This window comes from Neolamprologus multifasciatus, chromosome 17, assembly GCF_963576455.1.
Source record: "Neolamprologus multifasciatus chromosome 17, fNeoMul1.2, whole genome shotgun sequence".
In the NCBI taxonomy this organism is placed as follows: Eukaryota; Metazoa; Chordata; class Actinopteri; order Cichliformes; family Cichlidae; genus Neolamprologus; species Neolamprologus multifasciatus.
The window spans coordinates 5550582-5573483 of NC_140455.1; the positions used below are offsets into that span (position 1 = coordinate 5550582).

Here is a 22902-nt window from a genome sequence, read left to right on the forward strand (position 1 = left end):
CTGACACAAACACACAGTAGACTTTATCTCATTTATAGGTGAGAGGTTAATCATGTTTGCTTGTAGCTCTAAAATTGTCTCTGTAAAAGAGGAATAGTTTCTTGCTGTCTCTGCAAAAAGAGGAACAGTTTGGTTTTCCAGACGGGAAGTGAAAGTCAGATGACAGGAAGCATCTGCTGTTGAGACGGAGACAATGTTATTTTTAAACTGTCTTAAGTCATTGTGGTTTTGAAACCTATGTATGAACTGTATCTGAGTGATGTCAAGGGGCGTCAGTAAATTTAAGCCCTGAAAGGTATAAAACACCTGCTTATGCTCTGTAAGTTGGGGATCGGCGCTGTCTGCGGACAGTGGGCGATCTTCCCACGCGTGTGCATTAAAATCATCGTTTGACTCCACCCGGCCGGACCAGTGTTGTTATTATGGAAGTTTATTACCTCCTCTACCCCTCCTCAATATTTGAACCCAACACACTACATAGATGTTACATGAATATACACACATACTTCTTGTGGTTACCTGATAGATGTGTTTCTCTTTCACTTGATATGAACACATCCATTCTCTAAAATGTCATCAAACACCATCAAGCTGGAAACCTTGTGTTTATTTCCACAGCTGTGAAAACACGAAAGTGTTATCAGTTACACAGACATGCTGCAAAACCCGAATCCAAAGACAAAATGAAATAACGAGTAGCTGTTAGATGACTTGTTATGCTCTACTACAGTTACAGTTTACCCTCAGGTCTTTTAAAAAGAGAAAAAAAGATAAGAAATATGTTCTAAATTATACTTCAAAATAATGAACATTCATGTATATACCACACTTATTAAAAATCTTTTACGCATCCATAACTCTGCATAGTTTGAAATCTCCCTACATTTTCAACATACAATTACTTTATGCTTAAATAACTTTCGATTGAATGATCAACTTTAAGGGTGCATTATTTTTCTTTAATTTTATTAGAGTATTTAGTGTAAAGCTTAAATATGCAGTCTTGGTTTTATATTACTTACTCAGCTTTCCTAACCTACAGTGCAATGGTTTGAAAGCATAAAGACCAAAAATATGAAAATAATAAAGGTTAAGAAATCTGAAAAAATAAGACATTCTGCTGACTTACATGATTATGGAGTTTAATCGCCAGTAAAAGGTAAATGGACTGCTTCTTATATAGTGTTTTTTACTCTACCTGAGCCTTCAAAGCACTTTATACAACATTTGTACTCTGATGAATGTATCAGAGTACAAATGTTGGGAATCTTGCCCAATGACACCCAGGCATGCATACTGGAGATCAGGGCAGCCGATCGATAGATTTCCATCCTCATAATCTTCATGTTTGATAAGATCTGTAAAGTCCATTTCTTGCTAAATGACTTTATGTGGAAAATGTGCCACATTAATGTCACATTAAGTTCATCTGTATATCTAGCAGCCTCAGCCTCACATTTTCTCACTTTATTGACTCAGATGTCTGAAACTGCTCTGCTCACTGGGCCCTGCATTGTAGTCCAGGCTGTGTGCAAACTGCTGCACTGGTTAAAATGTGGATACAGTGGTCCTGAGAGGTCAAATGCACTGAAATTTAAGAAAATAAGGAAGCACCACCAAAGGAAAAACACTGAAAAGCATGCAAAACACAATAGAAGGAGAATAATACTTTAAAAGCTACAAAAACAACAACAACAATATTTTGGGGAGAATGGTGTGACAAAACAGCTGTTTAAGTGAAAAGCAAATAGTAAACATCTACATCTACATTATTATACGATCATGCGAATAAAACACATGTTCCCTTGCATCTTTTTCCTGCTTACAACACAGCTGAACTCTCTGCTTCTTTTAAATGTGTTGTTTTTGTGTGTTTTTGCAGCGTTGTAATATGTGCTGGTGTTTTCTTAAGTTGCAGTACATTTGAACTCTTGGGACCACCGTACACGGAGGACAATTTTGTTGTGTAACTATTTTGTCTGGATGGTGTGGTTGTGCAGATCCTACTAAACGAAACTAACTCAAAGTAAGGTCAGTACTTCCACGCTTTAAACGCTGCACGCTCATACTCTCTCCCGCACTGGATATATTATCTATTGTTAATCTGCACACAGCTGTTGTCATGAACGTCGCACTTGCTTACGTCACTGTCATGAGACATTCTTGCAAAAAAATCACGGTTTTAGTAACGCAGTGTTCCTACGGGAAAGTAACGGTAATCTAATTACCGTTTTTGCAATAGTAATCCCTTACTTTACTCGTTACTTGAAAAAAGTAATCGGATTACAGTAACGCATTACAAGTAACACGTTACAAGTAACACGTTACAAGTAACGCGAGGATAGAACAAGATAAGTATGTTTGACCAGCTGAGCCATACTTGGGTGCATAAACAAATGACAGACATTTACTTTCATCATTGCAGTGTGACTCTGTTGGGTTGCTGTCACATAATATTTTGTTGCTTTTAAACAGATTCTTCACAGGAGCATCAGTCTGGTCTGGTTCTGCTTTGGCAGGCCTGCAGAGCTAATTTTTTAGTTTTGTTTGGTAGCATCTTTGTTACACAAAAAAATTTCTTTCACAAAAGAGTAAACAAAAAAGGTTCCTAAAATGTTTTTACTATGTAGTTTGCTTTATTTTCTCTGTAACTTCAAAAACTTCTTCTACTGTACCCACCCATGAGTTTTTTGCTACAGAAAATTACATGCTAAATTTATGGGACAGAATTTAACAAATTTCCCATCTGTGGGACTAATAAAGGTCATCTTATCTTATCTTATAAAAAGACCATAAGTTGAGGGCTGTGTTATGAAGTGTTACCAAGGCCACTTACAATCCTAACAGTACAGTGCTTTCTCGGCATACACCAATACAAATATAGGGATCCAGTTTCCCCAGGCCCAGGCTTAAAGCCAAAGCCCAAAGCAAGGAGCTGGTCACTGCCATTAGTCTGTTATCTCAGGTGGCCTCAGCAGAGAGGTAATGGTTGTAATCCATTTGAAATAAGCTGTGTTTCTGCTCCTAGGCTCTTGGAGACATGCCAAACACAAAGATTCATTTGGTTTTTAGCAATTTGTTTTCCTTCTCCCACCCCAACCGGTCGCAGCAGATGGCCGCCCCTCCCTGAGCCTGGTTCTGCTGGAGGTTTCTTCCTGTTAAAAGGGTTTTTCCTTCCCACTGTCGCCAAAGTGCTTGCTCATAGGGGGTCATATGATTGTTGGGTTTTTCTCTGTGTCTACTGCACAATATAAAGCACCTTGAGGCGACTTTTGTTGTGATTTGGCGCTATATAAATAAAATTGAATTGAATTGAAAAGTTTGTGAATAAATGGACATCTATGTACCACAAATCTTTCTCAATACAATTGTATAAGTCTGTTAAACCATTTAAACATTCTTAATGACAGCTGAGAAATTAATTGTTTATAGAATATGCCTCCATATATGTTTGCTTTTGCTTTTCTGGGTGATTGTAACGTGTACTTGGGCCAGTTCCTAGGATGCCTCTGTCCCTGCAGCAGGCCTCAGTCTCGCCCAGTGGTCAGGTAGACCTCGATAACTGATTTTGGACCTTCTGTGCTTCATGGCTTGTCTTGCTCTGTCTCGTCACTGTTCCCACGTTCTTCTCTGTGTTTCATCCTTTGTGTCTCCCCAGTTTCTCGTGTGTTTCCATGTTTGTTTATCCCCATCTTAGCTTCAAGCTCGCATGTCCTTACCTGAGTCTCAGTGTTTGTGCTACTTCTTCTTTTATTTTGTTAGTCCTATGTGTGCATTGTGTTCAGATTCGCTTCGCGTGCCTTGTTAATGTCCAATTTTGTTCCTTCCGTGTTCCCTCAGAGTATATATTATCTCTTGCTATTTGTCAGAGCATGTGTTTGTCTTCCTCTGTGTCTCTCAGGTTGTGTGTGTCCAATGTTTCTCAGGTTCTCCCATTTTCCCCAGTTTAGCTTTTCTGTGTAGTTCCTCATTTCAGTTCGTTTTTCTTATTTTGTACTGTTTTGAATAAACAGCCTTTATTTGTTAACGTTCTGTTCCTGCCTACGTTGTCATTTGGGTTAAATGTCTCCTTGTCCATGTCCAGTATAGCTCTACATTAATCATTTAGCTTTAATGATATTAGTTCCTAACGTGTTTAAGCTGTGCTTGACTAAAAATATTAAAAACGTCTGTTCCATGTTATCGACTTTTTCATGATAGGAGATCCATATGCTGAAACTGTTATCATTATCCAAAACATTAGGAGTGAGAACGTGTTACATAAGGATTACAGAACATATAACGTTTCTGCTAAGCTGTGAAAACATATTAAAACATATTGCTGACTGTAGCTTGGAAAATAATATGAATAATCGAATTTCTTCGCTTGTAAAAGATTATTTCATAAGTAACCACCCAAATCATCAAGAATGTCCTAATTAATGACAGTTAAATAAATAACACAATACAAATTACCAACAAATTTACCCTACAATTCATAACCAGCAATGGTCTGTTTCCTAGCTAGGTAGTTTAAACTAAAATGGCACACATTTACATTTACATTCTGTTTCTGCTCCACACCAAGAAACAAACAATGGAAAAGCAGGTTGTTAAAGGGTTAAGAAGTTGTTTTTTTAAACTAAGCTGTCATACATCTAATGGTATGCTTTCTTGGAACATAGCACAGTTATTTTTATTTCACTTTGTCTTTGGCTCAACATCTTGAAGTTGCAAAGATGAACACAAGGCTTCCATGTAAATGTTTGATGGTATCCTGAGATGGATAACTTACACTCACAAAAGGTTTCACACAAGAATACAAACTGAGTTTTCAAAAACGGGCAAAACATTATTAGAATAAATTAAGTTTCTGAACATCTTTTAAATCAAATTATATGTTACAGTAATAGATGAATAAATTTCTTAATTCATCTAAAGAACTGCCATAATTTTAAATGGACAAACAGGCATATTTTCATCAGTAAATCAAAGTGCAAAGTACTTATGTGCTAGAAAGCCTGACCAAAAAAGTAACAGGTTGACATAGTTTATCAAATGTTAAATAACAGAACAAGGGAAGATGTTAATTCAGTCGTCTACTCTAACACAGGAATCCACCATTACCTTACAAAAAGAGTTGGAACAGTCACAGCAGCTCAAATCCTTGTGTTGCTGTTAAAAAGATTCTGTTTTTAAAAAAAAAAAAAAAAAAAAAAGAGGTACAGTGTCAGTTTTTTGACTGAAAGTTGTGAACAGGGGTATTTATTTTTATTCCACTTTACTGCAAATCTCAGCATCAAATCTCAGCTGAAAAAAATCTCGTCCTCTCCCTGTTGTTGTTTTGATAGTTGTTGTTTTGAGGGGAGCAGCACAGTGGCATGGTGGTTAGCACTGTTGCCACACAGCAAGAAGGTCCTGAGTTCAATTCCATCATCAGGCCAGAGTCTTTCTGTATGGAGTTTGCGTGGGTTCCCTCTGGGCACTCTGGCTTCCTCCCACCGTCCGAAGACATGCATTTTATGGGGATAGGTTAAGTGATTAGTCTAAATTGCCCATAGGTTTGAATGAATATGAGTGCAAAGGGTTTCTTGTCTCTGTGTGTTAGCCCTGCGACAGACTGGCGACCTGTCCAGGGTGTACCCCGGCTATTGCCCTATGACAGCTGGGATAGGCTGCAGCGCCCCCCGCGACCCTGAAAAGGATAAGCGGAAGCGAATGGATGGATGGAGGTTATCAGAATGAGTGCATAACTGGCTGTTTGGATGGCTCAGTGAGTTGTGAGCTTAGTGCCACATATTTGTCCACGTGAACATGTTTGTGTCTTCAATTCAATTTTTTTAAATTCAATTCACTTTTATTTACATGGCACCAAATCACAACAACAGTCGCCTCAAGGAGCTTTATATTGTATGGTTGACCCTTGGCTGGTTCCACAGAAGAGGGGCCTGCAAACTGAAGGCTCTCAATTCAATTCAATTCAATTTTATTTATATAGCGCCAAATCACAACAAAAGTCGCCTCAAGGCGCTCCATAGATACAGAGAAAAACCCAACAATCATATGACCCCCTATGAGCAAGCACTTTGGCGACAGTGGGAAGGAAAAACTCCCTTTTAACAGGAAGAAACCTCCGGCAGAACCAGGCTCAGGGAGGGGCGGCCATCTGCTGTGACCGGTTGGGGTGAGAGAAGGAAGACAGGATAAAAGACATGCTGTGGAAGAGAGACAGAGGTTAAAAACAGATATGATTCAATGCAGAGAAGTCTATTAATACATAGTTAGTGAGAAAGGTGACTGGAAAGGAAAAACTCAATGCATCATGGGAATCCCCCGGCAGCCTACGTCTATTACAGCATAACTAAGAGAGGATTCAGGGTCACCTGATCCAGCCCTAACTATATGCTTTAGCAAAAAGGAAAGTTTTAAGCCTAATCTTAAAAGTAGAGATAGTAGTCTGTCTCCCGAATCCAAACTGGAAGCTGGTTCCACAGAAGAGGGGCCTGAAAACTGAAGGCTCTCCCTCCCATTCTACTTTTAAATACTCTAGGAACAACAAGTAGGCCTACAGAGTGAGAGCAAAGTGCTCTAATAGAGTGATATGGTACTACAAGGTCATTAAGATAAGATGGGGTCTGATTATTTAAGACCTTGTATGTGAGGAGCAGGATTTTGAATTCAATTCTGGATTTAACTGGAAGCCAATGAAGGGAAGCCAAAACAGGAGAAATATGCTCTCTCTTTCTAGTCCCTGTCAGTACTCTTGCTGCAGTATTTTGGATTAGCTGAAGGCTTTTCAGTGAGTTTTTTGGACATCCTGATAATAATGAATTGCAGTAGTCCAGCCTGGAAGTAATAAATGCAAGAACTAGTCTTTCAGCGTCACTCTGAGACAGGATATTTCTAATTTTAGAGATGTTGCGCAAATGGAAGAACACAGTCTTACATATTTGTTTAATATGTGCGTTGAAGGACATGTCCTGGTCAAAAATGACTCCAGGGTTCCTCACAGTATTACTGGAGGCCAAGGTAATGCCATCCAGAGTAAGAATCTGGTTAGATACCATATTTCTAAGATTTTCAGCGCTGAGTACAATAACCTCAGTTTTATCTGAATTAAGAAGCAGAAAGTTAGCGGCCATCCAGGTCTTTATGTCTTTAAGACATTCCTGCAGTTTAACTAATTGCTGTGTGTTATCTGGCTTCATGGACAGATAGAGCTGGTTGTCATCTGCATAGCAGTGAAAATGTATGCTATGTCTTCTAATGATGCTGCCTAAGGGAAGCATGTATAATGTAAACAGAATTGGTCCTAGCACTGAACCCTGTGGAACTCCATAATTAACCTCAGTGTGTGAAGAGGACTCTCCATTTACATGAACAAATTGGAGTCTATTAGATAGATATGACACAAACCACTGCAGTACAGTACCTGTAATACCTACAGCGTGATCTAATCGCTCTAATAGGATATTATGGTCAACAGTATCAAATGCTGCACTAAGGTCTAGCAGGACAAGCACAGAGATGAGTCCACTGTCATAGGCCATAAGAAGATCATTTGTAACCTTCACTAAAGCTGTTTCTGTGCTGTGATGAACTCTGAAACCTGACTGAAACTCTTCAAATAAACCATTCCTATGCAGATGATCTGTTAGCTGTTTGACAACTACTCTTTCAAGGATTTTTGATATGAAAGGAAGATTGAGATTGGCCTATAATTAGCTAAGACTGCTGGGTCTAGAGATGGCTTTTTGAGTAAAGGTTTAACTACAGCCACCTTGAAGGCCTGTGGTACATAGCCGATTATTAGAGATAGGTTGATCATATTTAAGATCGAAGAATTAATTAATGGCAGGACTTCTTTGAGCAGTTTTGTAGGAATGGGGTCTAAAAGAGACGTTGATGCTTTGGAGGAAGTAATTATTGAAGTTAACTCAGAAAGATCAATTGGAGAAAAAGAGTCTAACTTAACATCACTGGTACTAAGAGTAGCTGTAGATAATATAACATCTGTGGGATGATTATTGGTAATTTTTTCTGTAATGATAAAAATTTTATTTGTGAAGAAGTTCATGAAGTCATTACTAGTTAACGTTAAAGGGATGGTTGGCTCAAAAGAGCTCTGACTTTTTGTCAGCCTGGCTACAGTGCTGAAGAGAAACCTGGGGTTGTTCTTATTTTCTTCAATCAGTGATGAGTAGTAAGATGTTCTGGCTTTGCGGAGGGCTTTCTTATAAAGCAACAAACTATTTCTCCAGGCTAAATGATGATCCTCTAAATTTGTGACACGCTATTTCCTCTCCAGATTACGAGTCATCTGCTTTAGGGTATGTGTTTGAGAATTATACCACGGAGTCAGGTACTTCTTATTAGAGACCTTAGTTTTCACTGGAGCTACAGTATCCAGAGTCGTACGTAGTGAGGAGGTGAAATTATTAACAAGATAATCGACCTCTGTTAGGGTAGCGTTCAGATAGCTGCTCTGCTCTGTGTTGGTACAGGGCATTGACGATGATAACAGTGGGTGGATTATATTCTTAAACTTAGTTACAGCGCTTTCAGAAAGACATCTACTTTGATAAAGTCTACTCTCCACTGCTGTGTAATCAATTATTGTAAATGTAAATGTTATCAGGAAATGATCAGACAGGAGAGGGTTTTCAGGAAACACTGTTAAATGTTCAGTTTCTATGCCATATGTTAAAACAAGATCTAGAGTGTGATTAAAGTGGTGGGTGGGTTCTTTTACATTTTGAGAGAAACCAATTGAGTCTAACAACAGATTAAATGCCATGTTGAGGCTGTCATTTTTAGCATCTACATGGATGTTTAAATCACCCACAATAATTATTTTATCTGAGCTCAGAACTAAATTAGATATAAAGTCTGAGAAATCAGACAGAAACTCTGTGTAAGGCCCAGGTGGACGATAGATGATAACAAGTAAGACTGGTTTCTGAGTTTCACAGCTGGGGTGGACAATGTTAAGCATCAGGCTTTCAAATGAATTAAAAGTCTGTCTTGGTCTTTCATTAATTAATAGGCTGGTGTGAAAAATTGCTGCCACACCGCCCCCTCGACCTGTGCTTCGAGATTTCTGGTAGTTAGAATGACTCGGGGGTGTTGATTCATTTAAACTAACATAATCATCCTGCTGCAACCAGGTTTCTGTAAGGCAGAGTAAATCAATTTGTTGATCAATTATTAAATCATGTACTAACAGAGACTTGGAGGAGAGAGACCTAATATTTAATAATCCACATTTCACTGTTTTACTCTATGGTTCAGATGTGGATACTGTATTGTTCTTTCTTTGTAATTGTTTATGTTTAAGTTGTTTGTTGCTGGTTTTTAGTTTGTTTTTTGTCTTTTTGGAAGCTGACACAGTCTCTATGGAGATGGGGTTTTTTTTTTCTTGGGGGGGGGGGGGGTAACAGGAGGAGAGAAGCTGCAGAGAGGCGTGCAAGACTGCAACTCTGCTTCCTGGTCCCAACTCTGGATAGTCATATTTTGAGGGGTTTAATAAATTTGTCCATATTTCTAGAAATGAGAGCTGCTCCATCCAAAGTGGGATGGATGCCGTCTCTCCTAACAAGACCAGGTTTCCTCCAGAAGGTTTGCCAATTATCTATGAAGCCCACATCGTTTCTGGGACACCACTCAGACAGACAGCAATTTAAGGAGAACATGCGGCTAAACATGTCACTCCTGGTCTGATTGGGGAGGGGACCAGAGAAAACTACAGAGTCCGACATTGTTTTGGCAAAGTTGCACACAGATTCAATATTGATTTTAGTGACCTCCGATTGGCGTAACCAGGTGTCATTACTGCTGACGTGAATTATGATTTTACTGAATTTACGTTTACCCTTAGCCAGCAGTTTTAAATTTCCTTCAATGTCGCCTGCTCTGGCCCCTGGAAGACAATTGACTATGGTTGCCGGTGTCTCTAGCTTCACATGTCTGAGAACAGAATCACCAATTACCAGAGTTTGATCCCCGGCGGGTGTGTCGCCGTAGTGGGGAAAAACGGTTAGACACATGAACGGGTTGGTGGTGTACCTGGGGCTTCTGTTTAGGACTATGCTTCCTCCTCACCATCACCCAGCCGCCCTCTTTCCCCAGCTGCTTGGGGTCTGCCGGGGAACAGCTAGCGGGGCCTATGCTATCTTCGGCTGCACCAGCTACAGGGGCCTGGCTAGCTACGGGTGAATGAAGGATGCGAAGCCGAGTCTCCAATTCAGTAATCCTGGCCTCCAGAGCTGCAAATATGCTACATTTGTTACAGATATCATTACTGCTAAAGGAGGCCGAGGAGTAACTAAACATCTGACACAATGAGCAAGAAAGTGCAGGAGGGACAGGTGAAGTAGCCATGGTGCTAACGAGTCGGCTAAGCTAAGCTAGCGAAACAGTACAGAGTAGGGTTGCCAACCGTCCCTTAAAAAACGGAATCGTCCCGTATTTAGAAACAAAAGTACACGTCCCGTATTGAGCTGAAAAGGGACGCACTTTGTCCCGTAATACAGTGAGAATCAAAAGTAGTCTATAAGCTTTAATGTAATTAACGCTTTGTTTTAAAACATAATTCCCAGCCCCGCTCCTGCTTTGTGACCAATGAGCTGACAGCACACTTATGACAATTCGAGTATGACAATTCAGATTACCCTCATCTCATTGGTTGAGGAAAGGTCGCTTGCGGAGAAAATACCGGAAAACAACATATGACCACAACAAAAAGCATGGCCAACAGGGAAACAAATGCCGACACTGCGGTGCAAGTCTCAGACGACAGTACACCTGAAGCTGGGCAAACACTGTGCGATTTTCAAACTGCACGATTGGCTCGCATGGGTTATAGGTTCGTAGGTCACGATGCAGGGTCTCACACTATACCGCCCGATGCTCTGATGCGACCTGAGTGCTCACACTGTGCCTCCATAAAATGAAGGTTATAACAGAAAATCTGTCGCTCGCTCTCCCTCTCTGTCTTTCACTCACACAGACACACACCACCATCAACTTTGCTAAATTGCTAATGAAAAACACTGATCATGCAGCTGTGATTGAGCAGCGATGTAAATCCAACTATTTTCACGGTTGTTGTGGTCGTGATAATTTGGTGATGCCACATCGAAAAGGCTCGGATGAGCTTTCCAAAGTTCTACAAGTGCCTCCATCGCTTGTGTCCAGATCACACGCTGCACTGCCGTTCTGCTCCGTCTTTTTCACCGACGTTTACGTGTTTGCGCGTGAGCAGTGTAAGCGGCTGCAGTGACACCCTCACGAGCGATTGATGATCGGGAGCTGGTCGTGAGGTGTTAATCGCTTCTCATTACCCCACGTATACTACACGATGCACGATGAAGGCCAAAATCGGGCCGATCACCAAATTGGTCGCACGACTCAAAAATCGGCTCAAAATGGGCCAAAAATCGCACAGTGTAAGCCCAGCATTAGACCAGCAATGTTTGTTCCTCTCAGAGAAAGACAAAAAGGCTGCAAAAGTACAGGGAAGAATGGGAAAAGGAAAACACCTGGCTGGAAAAGTGCACGATAACACCTTAAGCGCACTGCACTGTGTGCCGGCGCACTTTTTCCATAGACATGCTTCTAATGGTGGGCACATGAAGAACATGAGGGGCGTGAAAGCTCGGGAAACCCTTAACCAATTTTTGTCCACCAGGCCACGGCAGAAGCAGATATGGTATGTAAAGTTTAAACACTGGTTTGTTTGTTTTTAAACCCTCTGGTTAAGGTTAAAATGGGCATGTGCAGTGAATATCAGCGCTATCTGGCCAGAAGTGTGATAATATAATTTATTTTGTGTAATAAACAACTGCAAGGATAGATGATTACAACAAATAGATGAGTAATACATAAAAGTAATACATAGATGAATAATGATGATGAGTTATGATGCGTAATCATGGGAACAAGTGGGTTTACAAACGGGAGCAAAAGCTGAAATAATGCCTCTACTGAAGCCAATTGCACTAAATGCACTAAATGTGCACTGTTACAAGAATATTTTTCTTTCTATTGTTTTCTATTAATTTATATAATTTTAAATTAAGCAGGACAGAGTTCTTTTAAAGAAAGATTTACTTTTATTCTCAAAAGTTAAGTATGACAAGCTTCTGTTTAAGAAAGAGACCTGTTTTATTGTGTTAATGTCATTTTGAGCTAAAAATAAATGGCTAAATGATTTTTGTTTCCCATGTGTTGATATCACAAAGAATACGCATCTACTTAAATCAAATTCAAGTCAAATGGTTAAAAAAATAATGAGGTGTCCCTTATTTATTTCTCAGGGAGTTGGCAACCCTAGTACAGAGACAGTGAGTGAATACTTTGGCTATAAATTAGGTAGTGAGTACACAGAAAGTGTGCTTCGGATGAAGCCCGTGAAGATTATACTCTGAAAAAAGAATGTATTTAAAAGTTGTTAATTAAATTGCTAAGCAAATAAGCTACTCAGAAACACCACTGTGTTTGAGCAGGAACAGGAAGTGATACTCTACCTCTCATTCTACTTTTAAATACTCCAGGAACAACAAGTAAGCCTGCAGTGTGAGAGCAAAGTGCTCTAATGGGGTGATATGGTACTACAAGGTCATTAAGATAAGATGGGGCCTGATTATTTAAGACCTTGTATGTGAGGAGCAGGATTTTGAATTCAATTCTGGATTTAACAGGAAGCCAATGAAGGGAAGCCAAAACAGGAGAAATATGCTCTCTCGTTCTAGTCCCTGTCAGGACTCTTGCTGCAGCATTTTGGATTAACTAAAGGCTTTTCAGGGAGTTTTTAGGACATCCTGATAATAATGAATTACCGTAGTCCAGCCTGGAAGTAATAAATGCAAGAACTAGTCTTTCAGCGTCACTCTGAGACAGGATATTTCTAATTTTAGAGATGTTGCGCAAATGGAAGAACGCAGTCTTACATATTTGTTTAATGTGGAGTCAACAACACATTTGGCACACCTACAGAAATACAAACCCACGGACACATGATTCCTAATGTACATTATTGTTTTAACCTTTTCTTGGCAATAATTCTGGTTCTACAACATTGTTTTTGCCAAGTGTTTGTATAATACAAAAGGCACAGAAGGCATGTTCTTTCATATTTACCTGACTTCACAACAACATACCCAGCTTTGGCAGGTATGTTTTTTTTTTTGTTGTTGTTTTTTTTTTTTTTTTATGTTTCTTCATAAGAAATATGATGTATTGTGATTATTATTGAAATATATAAAGCAGTATATAGTACTAGCATAAAGCATGAAGTAGTTTTTAAAACATGCTTAGGGCCTGTAACTGATGTCCATTGGCACTGTGTGTAGATTTAGTGTTTTTGTCTTTAAAACTTAACATTGACATTTATGTATTTCAATTGTAGAAGATAGCAGGTTGGGTTTTTTTTCTGTTTTAATGTTGTTACTATGCATTTCAGCATCCAAATCAATGTTCTGCATTTGAATCAACAACAAATATGTGCTGCTGAAAGTGACAATTTTGCTATTTAGGTGCTGTTGCTTGGTACTGATTCCTATGTATCAACAGGTAATTTGACTTTATTCTGTGACTAACATTCAACAACAATGGAAACACAATCATCGACAAACTAGAGTACCACCCTCTGTGACTGTTGTAAACACATGACATCTTGTAAGCATCAACAACTCTCTATGCAATTGTTCAGCTACAGTATGTGTTGTCGCTTAAATCATGTATTACGACGTAAAACTGCAGTTGTTTTCAGGCTGCTATGGTTTCTGGTGCTGCCCTTGCCTTACCTGCACAGTTGTAGGACAGATGGGAGACCACCGCTGAGTCCCATTATGCGACATGTTCAGCACAGCTGTGATCTCAGCCATTGGGATACCAATTGTTGTACCTCCTGCTGCCTTAGCCATTAAGGTTGGGATTCGATATATATACGGCATCAAGGTAAATTTGTCAAAGAAATTCTTGTTAAAAATTTCTGCTGTTTTTTACATTCCCACAGTCAGAAATAAAGAGAATCTGATGCTCAAGTATTAGTAATAGTTCAGTTCAGTAATAGTTAATTCAATCCAATCTTTTTAAAGGCACTTTATTTTTTAAGGTAAAGACCCTATAATAACAGAGAGAAAATGCCAACAATCAAATGACCCACTTTGAGCAAGCATTTGGCAACAGTGGAAAGGAAAAACTCATTTTGAACAGAAAGAAATCCATGCTCAGGCAGGGGCAGCTATCTGCCACAACCGATTGGGGTGATGGGAGGAAGGAGCTATAGCTATAACTAATGACTGGATAAAGTGGTAAAAGTGTATAATTACCAAATATTTCTCTACAGAGTTCTATCTGTAAGGACATCATGAGTTCCTGTTTCTGTGTGTGGTGCTCTTGGTGTGAGATGCACCGTGAGTTAAAAATTTGCAAGAAAAGCACAAGTGTCATCAACATGCAGCCTGCACCAGTTAAGTCCACCAGGCAAAGATGAGAGTCTGTTATGGCTTCATACCAGGGTTGCTTTTCATTGGTGTGCTCTGTCTTTAAAAAGGCATTTGATTGAGTTTAACTATGTTTGGTGTGACTAAGTGAACTGGTATTTGGTTTTGACTTTTTTTTTAAAGAGCTGGTAAGAGGTTTGCTTTGATGATCTAAAGACAAGAACAATATGTTTTATTCATGCATATTTTTAATTTAATCCCTGTTTTAAAGACCTCTGACTCATCAAACACATTTGCAATAAATAAAACAAGAAACGGTCAAAGACCTTACGATGGGGGATCAGACAAATTGTAACTCAAATCATTATCATAAATCTAACTTTTAAAGAAAGCAGAGTTAAAGTTTGTCTTTGCCTTAGCTCATTCAGCGTTCAGTCTAGGTTTACTTTGTGACTTTCAGTCTTCTTGTTTATGATTTGATAAAACTAAAAGATTAATAAAATTTTGAAATCTTTGTGTAGTTCTGTAACTTTTTTTTCACGTGGTTTTTGTCCTTCATGTAAGTTTCTATCTTTCTGCACCGGCGCTCAACAAAAGAAGTTGTCAAATGAACTTAATAAAAGCATTTTTCCTTTTATGTAAAAATTTACAATGTGATTTTCCAACGGGGACTGCACTGTTTTATACTTTTGAATGAAATCCGTCCTGAGCATCCTGTTATATGTTATATTCTGAATATTCAGAATATGTTATATTCTGTAAACAAGATCTCATGAGTCCCCAGTGTAGTGGCAGTGAAGTCAGCAGAGACGTCTGAAGTGCGTCACGACAAACTCAAGGCTACGTGAACATATTTGAATAACAATGGAATGGAAATCCATTTTGGCTTCCACAGAAAGGTGGAGACTGCTTCAGCTGCTTTTGCAAATACATAAATACTTACAATCACTCACCTTCACACTGGACTCATTTTGAGACAAAAAAGAAAAAAACATATATAAAGGTTTTACTCATTTGTATCTTTTTTTTTCTTTAAAACAACTTTGGAAAAAATAATCTTTCCAATAATCTTCTTTCCAGACTCATACTTTGATTTTATTTTCACTTTCTACTGTACCTGCCTGTAAGTATTTTTAAGTACAGAAGATTACACCCCTAATTTAGAAATGTACCTTTCAAATATTGGGGGGAAAAAAACCTTAAACCAGCTGTACTTTCCTTAACAGTAACTGAGGCTTGCGTATATGTTAATATAGTATAAGAAATACAGAGTCCCAACATACAATTCTGTGTGATTTTATCCTTCAAACTGCAGCAGGATGAAGCAACAGGTTTGCTTTGTATATGTCATCATAACTTATTAATTTAACTACAAATTAATAGACATGTATTTATATTAAGGAAAATATCAACAATCACTGTGTCAACTAAATGCTTGTATCCCCTCAAACCTCTGTCAGTATCATTTTTTTTAACATTTGCTTAAACTTGGGGAGTCTCTCCTGCAGCCTCTTGAGAGTCTTGGTGTTACAAACACTTCTTCTTTTTTTCCCAAGCCTTTTTTTTTGTAGTGGTGAAGAACTTTGCTTTACGCAGTGGTCCAAAATCTTAGAAAAGTGTTACACAGGATTGAGATTCCACATCTGCAAGAGTTGGTGTATTAAGTGTTCCAAAAGTAATTATTTTATTAAATGCAATTTTAAATGTCCTATAAACACTTACATCACACTTCTCAAAGGCTCACGATACATTGTTGCCAACTCTGTTTTTGGTACAACAATCTTATGGTATATACCGCCATCTGCAGGTCATTAGTGGTAAAACATCTACTAAGTGAGAGGTAGTGGGACAGTGTGTGGGTTTTGCAATAGCTACTCAAATAGCAGTAAGACTGCTTAAGATGTAAAACTACTCAGTTTGCGAAGCACTCTAAAAAACATGATACTTTACAGCTATTATCTTACAAAAAACAGAACGATAGATTAATCACAGTTTGGAGAAAACATCCTGTAAATGCTGTATAGACAGCACTTCGTAAGAGTTGTTTATTTAAATACATGAAATGATGTTAAGTCATTCTTTAATAACTGTTCAAGCCATATCATTGCATCATGTTAACGAGACCGACCTAAAGACCAGTGATCTCTTTTTAGCCAGCTGTTTAGGCACCACTGTATCCAGCAGCCTCCTCACTAGGTCCAAGCGTCCTGTCTTGATCAGAACCTTCGATAACTCTGTAACCTCTGCCGTGTGTGTCGTGTAAAGGTACCTCAGCTCAGCCTTCACTATGTCCTGAGAGTACAGCTCCTCTGCCTTGAGAACCCACATTTCCAGCTGAGTGATGACAATGCCAGGGTCAGGGTCTCCCTGCATGAACAGAGTCAGGAGAGCCTGTAAGAGGCAGCGCAGGGCTGTCGTGTCTCTGCTCCCCTGTTTCTCTAACTCCAGAGCTTTTTTGAAGCAGTCTACGGCGTTCTGCTCCTCGCCTTTCACGAGGAGGCAGCGTCCTCTGAGCACATGAAGTTCCGGTAAGCAGTCTCCCAGCTCAAACTTCAGAGCGTGAGACAAACTCACCAGGGCACTATTTATTGCACTCTCATCCACCAAAAGGCTCTCCTGGAGTGCATCTACACCCATGTAGTAGTATACCTGAAGTGAAAAACATCAACTTGAAAGCCTTGTTGGGACATAAAACACAGAATTTGACCAGCTTTGCACTTTATGCTTTTACCTGTGCCATCTCCAAATGTGTTCGAAGACAGGGGCGTACACCGAGTACTTTGTCTAAGTCTTTTCTAGCTTCAATTAGCTTCTGTCGGTCTGGGATTCCACCATCACCAAGCTTTGCCTTCTCGAGGTCCCCCACGTACAGGATTATATTGATCTACACAGAGAACATGTTGTCCAAATATGTAAACGTTTTACACGTACTAGCCACTTTAAACTAATACAGCTATTCTGGCCTTAAAAGGAGCTGTCATAGCAACTGACTTGATTAGTAGTAGCTACAGTACCTTGGCACGGGTGCAGTAAGCCTGCCAGTTGAGTTCTGGATCTGGCAGCACATTTAGGGCCATATTGCAGATCCCTGTAGCCATGTCATGTTTACCCAGCAGAGAGAAGACTCTCGCCAGAAGGTTCAGGATAAATGCATCGTCACTGGCCATATTTATGGCCTGGAAATACAGACAGATCTGTTATTATCTCATCTTAAAAGGGAACAGTGCAGCAGTATTTCTTAAACCCATCCATCCATTCACTTCCGCTTATCCTTTTCAGGGTCTGGAGCTTATCCCAGCTGTCACAGGGCGAGAGGCGGGGTACACTCTGGACAGGTCGCCAGTCTGTCACTCATTCTTAAACCAAATGAGCAATTAGTAAAAATGAGTTAATGCCTTGTTCAGGAGTTTTTAGTTGAATAAAAAAAACCTTCTGTTGTCCTAGTTAGATACATATTTTTCAATCTTTTGAACTGAAAAGACTCAAATAAAACGCATTTCACTCACTGGCCCTCATTTTAGGTTTGACAGCATTTTAGCAGATAAAGGTGAATGGCTTAAACATGAATTGAGCTGCAGTTTGGGGAAGGCCTCGGAGAGGACTGGCAGCAGCTCCCGGGCCTGGAAGATCATCATGTACTAAATAGAAGTGAAGAAGTGAAAGAACTGAAAAGGGGAGCGAGGGAGGGGCACAAAAACGAACAACTTGTAGAACTGGGGGAACAGATGTAGATAAGAACCAGAAGGAGCGTGTTCGGAGGCGAGGCCCCGCTCCTGAAATTCAGATACGTTATCTCTAACAAAAGTCAGATGACAGGCTGATTGCAGAGGTTTAGTCCTAACAGTTTGAGGGAAAGTAATTGTTTTTGTCCCAGCTTGGTGAGAGGTGCATGAGTTAACTCACAGTTCCATAACAGGACAGAGGATCCGAAGCCGAGAAACCGCAGTCGTGTATGGACATGGGCACAGGGGAAAACTCCTTCTTCCTTTCTAACATGATGCCGACATAACACCAAGCTAGAGCTGATGGGAGAGACGAGGAGATTTGGCTTTTCAGCTTTTATTTTTTGTAAATAGCATGTACTTGAGGAAATAGACAAACGAACTGGCCTGTAGTTTTAACAAAATGATTTCAGCAACAAAAACAAGTAGCTCATTCATATGGATAATACACCTTCACCGCCTTGCAATCAATAATAATAATGATAATATGATAATGATAATAATGATAATAATTATAATGAGACTGTTGGGACTATGTTGAATGTTTTTCTCTTAATAATAATCTTTCCCTTGTGCAATGATTGACTTTGACTTTCCAAATTGTTTGGGAATGACCTCTTCAGACTGACGCGTAGACAGAATTGGTTGTGTAAGATCATTGTAGACGTTCTTTTAGAAATGTATAATGTCATGATCTAATATGTTGTGTGTTGTAGTGTTAATCTGGGACCTTTAAGGATCACATGCGGAACAGATTTGTATTTCTTTTTTCTCTCTGACTCTCTGACTGAAAGCATTTATCGTGACTGTATTGATCTGTCTTTAGTTAGTTTGTATAATCAGATGTTAAATACAAACACCTGTTTGCAAAATTATGCACAAACTAATACATTTATAATCAATCTCTGATTATTAAAGAGTGTGGTACCGCCAGTCTTCATGAACACCTTTAGTTTTGATACTTTTTGCTGTACTGAAACTTGAACATCTGTAAGAACTGGTACATGTAGTGGATTAATTTTGATACAATACTGTCACATGTTTACCTTTGTGCTGTGTTTTCTCAGATTCCAGTGTTTCTTTCAGAAACTGGAGTCCTTTATTGTAGTGCGAAAGTCTGGAGTACTCAGAATCCTCTTTGGTCTTTACTATGTTGTCCAGCCTGCAGACAGAAAATAACTTGAATATTTTCACCCTGTGTGGTGATAGTAATCTAAATCGTATCACCCTGTACCTTATGTAGATTGTTGCCATTTTAAAATACCAGCTTTGTTTTTCCTCTATCGGTATCTGAAAAACAGCACCACAAGTTAAGTAATACCCCACTTAAATGCTCCCTACAACGTGAAACAGTGATTTAAGAGCTCTTATCTGCTACTAAATTTGTGATTTTAGATTACAACAAAGTCAAATGGCCTCATTGTCTTCCTGTGTTTAATCTTTTGAGCATTGTCATATTCCTCCAGTTAATTCTTGTGGGAAGAAATGAATCACACAGTTAGTCAGCAATGATTTCAAAGCCATCTAATTACCAGTGTTGCGCAGTAAAATACCATCCAGTAGAAAAGCTAGAATGATGTGAATGCTCACCATCTAACCAGTCATTATATCAGTGCTCCGCTTTGTCTTTACACTCTGCAATGTGATTCTTGGCAGTTAACCATGTGTTGTCTCTTTATTTAAAGTATTCATATCTCTCACCAGGTCACCCCCATAATGCAGGGCTCTGTTGTAAAAAGACAGTGCAGTGTTCAGTCGCTCTCTCAAGTCGTCGTCGCTGTCCAGCTCTATATCGTACGGAAAGACGTAGGCCTGCTCGACCAGGCAGCGTGCAGCCATAATCCCGATCTCATCCTGAGACGCCTCACCACCGTCTAAGCCCATGAGGTTGGACACTTTGTCCACACACTCCCCTGCATCCAGTTCTCTTCCCAGCTTGTCGTACACGTAGCCCAGGTTTGCCCAGGCATTCAGATTCCCAGGGTCCTCTTTGCAAATGCCCCTGAAAGGCCAGAACACACAGACGGTCGGGCTTAGAATCAGGTCCAGATTAACATAAAGAGCTATCAGATCCAGGAGGCACTGAAAAACATTTCACACAGCATCTAACTAAAAAAAAAAAAAAGAAATGGCAGCTTTGAGTGAAGTTGGAATTTTAACTATAGATTTACCAGCTACTGCAGTTATGACTGTGTTGCAATGGGATAATTATATTTTCTTCATTTTCTTATTTCTTGTACTTTGCAGTAAGAACTGATAGTTGTATATAGTGGCATATTAAAAAGGAATACTTGTGGATAGTTATAGTTGAAAAATTAAAGTTCAATGTATAAAGATGTATGTATTCATATATTTATTTATATGTGTTTACACTGTATAATCAAAACAGACATGTATGATAAACTAGCTAGGGGTAGGAATTAATAAGCATTTGCTTCCTTCCACTCTTTTTCAAACTGGGAGTGGTCAGCATTTTTTATTTATTTATTTTTTCTCCATGTGAATAGGATGGCTTTCAATGATTTCACCTTTATTAGTTTTTTTTGTCCATTATTGTTACTTATATGTTCAAAATATAGATCTGATTGATTCATTATGATAGGGGTGGACACAGACACTAAAACTACCTGGCCAATTGCTGTGCCAGTTGAATGACACCTCCTGTTTAGTATTTAATTGAAATTTTACATAGCTTACATGAACAAAGTTCTCATAGTTGCAAAGATATTTAATCTAAACTAATTTTTAGATTACTACTCAAACTAAGTACTCAAAGGACTAAGTGGTCTGTCCTTCACCCAACTGATGATGGATGAATGGATGGATGGATGGATGGATGGATGGATGGATGGATGGATGGATGGATGGAAAGGTGGATGGATGGATGGATGGATGGAAAGGTGGGTGGATGGATGGATGGATGGATGGATGGATGGATGGATGGAAAGGTGGATGGATGGATGGATGGATGGATGGATGGATGGAAAGGTGGATGGAAAGGTAGATGGATGGATGGATGGATGGATGGATGGATGGAAAGGTGGATGGATGGATGGATGGATGGAAAGGTGGATGGATGGATGGATGGATGGAAAGGTGGATGGATGGATGGATGGATGGATGGATGGATGGATGGATGGATGGATGGAAAGGTGGATGGATGGATGGATGGATGGATGGATGGATGGAAAGGTGGATGGATGGATGGATGGATGGATGGATGGAAAGGTGGATGGATGGATGGATGGATGGATGGATGGATGGATGGAAAGGTGGATGGATGGATGGATGGATGGATGGATGGATGGAAAGGTGGATGGATGGATGGATGGATGGATGGATGGATGGAAAGGTGGATGGATGGATGGATGGATGGAAAGGTGGATGGATGGATGGATGGATGGATGGAAAGGTGGATGGGAAGGTGGATGGATGGATGGATGGGTGTACACCTTGGTATTATTGACAGAAACTGGCATTTCTGTCACCTGCAGCTGTGAATAGTGCTGTCAACCAAATGCTAACGTGTTAATATGACAAATGAGTATTTCTGATTTTCATTATTTACCAATTCTTATAAAAGATACTTTTGACTTGTCTCTTGTCACAAAGGGTTATAGCAGCTAATACCACATAGTTTTTGGCTGGAATTAAACCAGTCTTCTGTTGCCTGCAGAAAAATGGGTTCAACTTGCAGCACCATAAATGTGTCGCTGAATCATACGATAATAAAAGTGTCGATAAATAGTAAAAATTGGACAATCGAGCAGCATTTTAATGTCTGAAGTCTGCAGAGAGCTAAGTTACTTGAATTAAAATAAAAATTTGTATGATGTTTTTTACATATATAAACCTTGTCATGTGTCTGATGTTTCTATTCTGCACAACGCAGCAAAAACAAAAGAAAGAAAAGAAAATGCAGTCAAGATCTCTGAAGAAATCATGTATTTACTGTGTATCAAATATCCTTCCTCTGACTCAGTGAATTTTCTGCATATTCTTCCTTAAAAAAAAGATGGCAGTGAATATTCACCTGAATATTTCCTCAGCAGTGTCCAGCTGTTCCAGGTTAAAAGCCAGCAGGCCCAACAGATTTCGCACAGCATATTGCAAATATCCAACTTCTGCTTCTAGCTCAGCTCGCAGGCTTTCCTGTCTTAAATAAGTGTCCCGATGTCTCAGCTTCACTGGCCCAGTAGGATCACAGTTAAGATTTAGATCCAGGTGGAAGTGACCAGGGATGTAGTCCATGTCCTCCATGAGAGTCTCAATGTCCTCTGTGTTTTCCCTTTCTGTGGCCTCCATCGTCTCTTCTTTAAGAAAGGCTAAAAATGCTAAAAAATAATCTTAACCAGGGTAATGGTTAAGGTAGCAGAAGATCGTACCTAAGAACACACCTTGTCCTCTTTAGTCGACTTTCACATAAGTCACTCTTGTGCTCCAGGTTTGGACAGGTTGAACAGGTTGGGCTTGGGAGTGACTGGGAGTGGAAAAGAATGATAACTGAAGATAGTGTGAAGCTATTGAAAAAATATGTTTGCCCACCTTTTTATTCTTATTGCACAATCAGAATTCTTGAATACATGAAATCATCTATATTCATGTTTATTGTCTGGAAATAAAACTGCCACACTTCTGTTCAGCCATGTTTCTTTGCCTAATTTGTATGTACGAGCGTACGAGCTCTCTCTCTCTCTCTGTGTGTGTGTGTGTGTGTGTGTGTGTGTGTGTGTGTGTGTGTGTGTGTGTGTGTG

The 22902-nt window shown here is 39.5% G+C and overlaps 1 protein-coding gene across 2 annotated transcripts; it reads right to left on the bottom strand.

Moving 5' to 3' along the window:
* Positions 1-266: 266 nt before the first annotated feature.
* On the bottom strand, positions 267-22640 carry ttc22 (tetratricopeptide repeat domain 22). 2 transcript variants are annotated; one of them, XM_085138640.1, is made up of 8 exons: positions 22182-22638; positions 19850-20150; positions 19383-19438; positions 19195-19310; positions 18330-18448; positions 17441-17602; positions 17158-17310; positions 267-17075 (listed from the first exon to the last, which is right to left on the bottom strand). In XM_085138640.1, the coding sequence occupies exons 1-8, from the start codon at positions 22451-22453 to the stop codon at positions 16536-16538; spliced, it is 1719 nt and encodes a 572-aa protein (XP_084994766.1). In that variant the 5' UTR covers positions 22454-22638; the 3' UTR covers positions 267-16535. The 2 variants fall into 2 exon arrangements, with proteins under 2 accessions (XP_084994766.1, XP_084994765.1); XM_085138639.1 differs by having other exon boundaries at positions 19195-19438; positions 22182-22640.
* Between the last annotated feature and the right edge of the window lie 262 nt (positions 22641-22902).

What these genes read in the sequence shown, in the direction of transcription:
- ttc22 (XM_085138639.1), bottom strand. Translation starts at nt 22,453, where the DNA reads ATGGAGGCCACAGAAAGGGAAAACACAGAGGACATTGAGACTCTCATG. An exon ending in TGCATTATGGGGGTGACCTG is followed by an intron (nt 19,439 to 19,849) that starts GTGAGAGATATG and finishes GCTGTTTTTCAG; the next exon opens with ATACCGATAGAGGAAAAACA. An exon ending in TGAGAAAACACAGCACAAAG is followed by an intron (nt 18,449 to 19,194) that starts GTAAACATGTGA and finishes CTCTCCCATCAG; the next exon opens with CTCTAGCTTGGTGTTATGTC.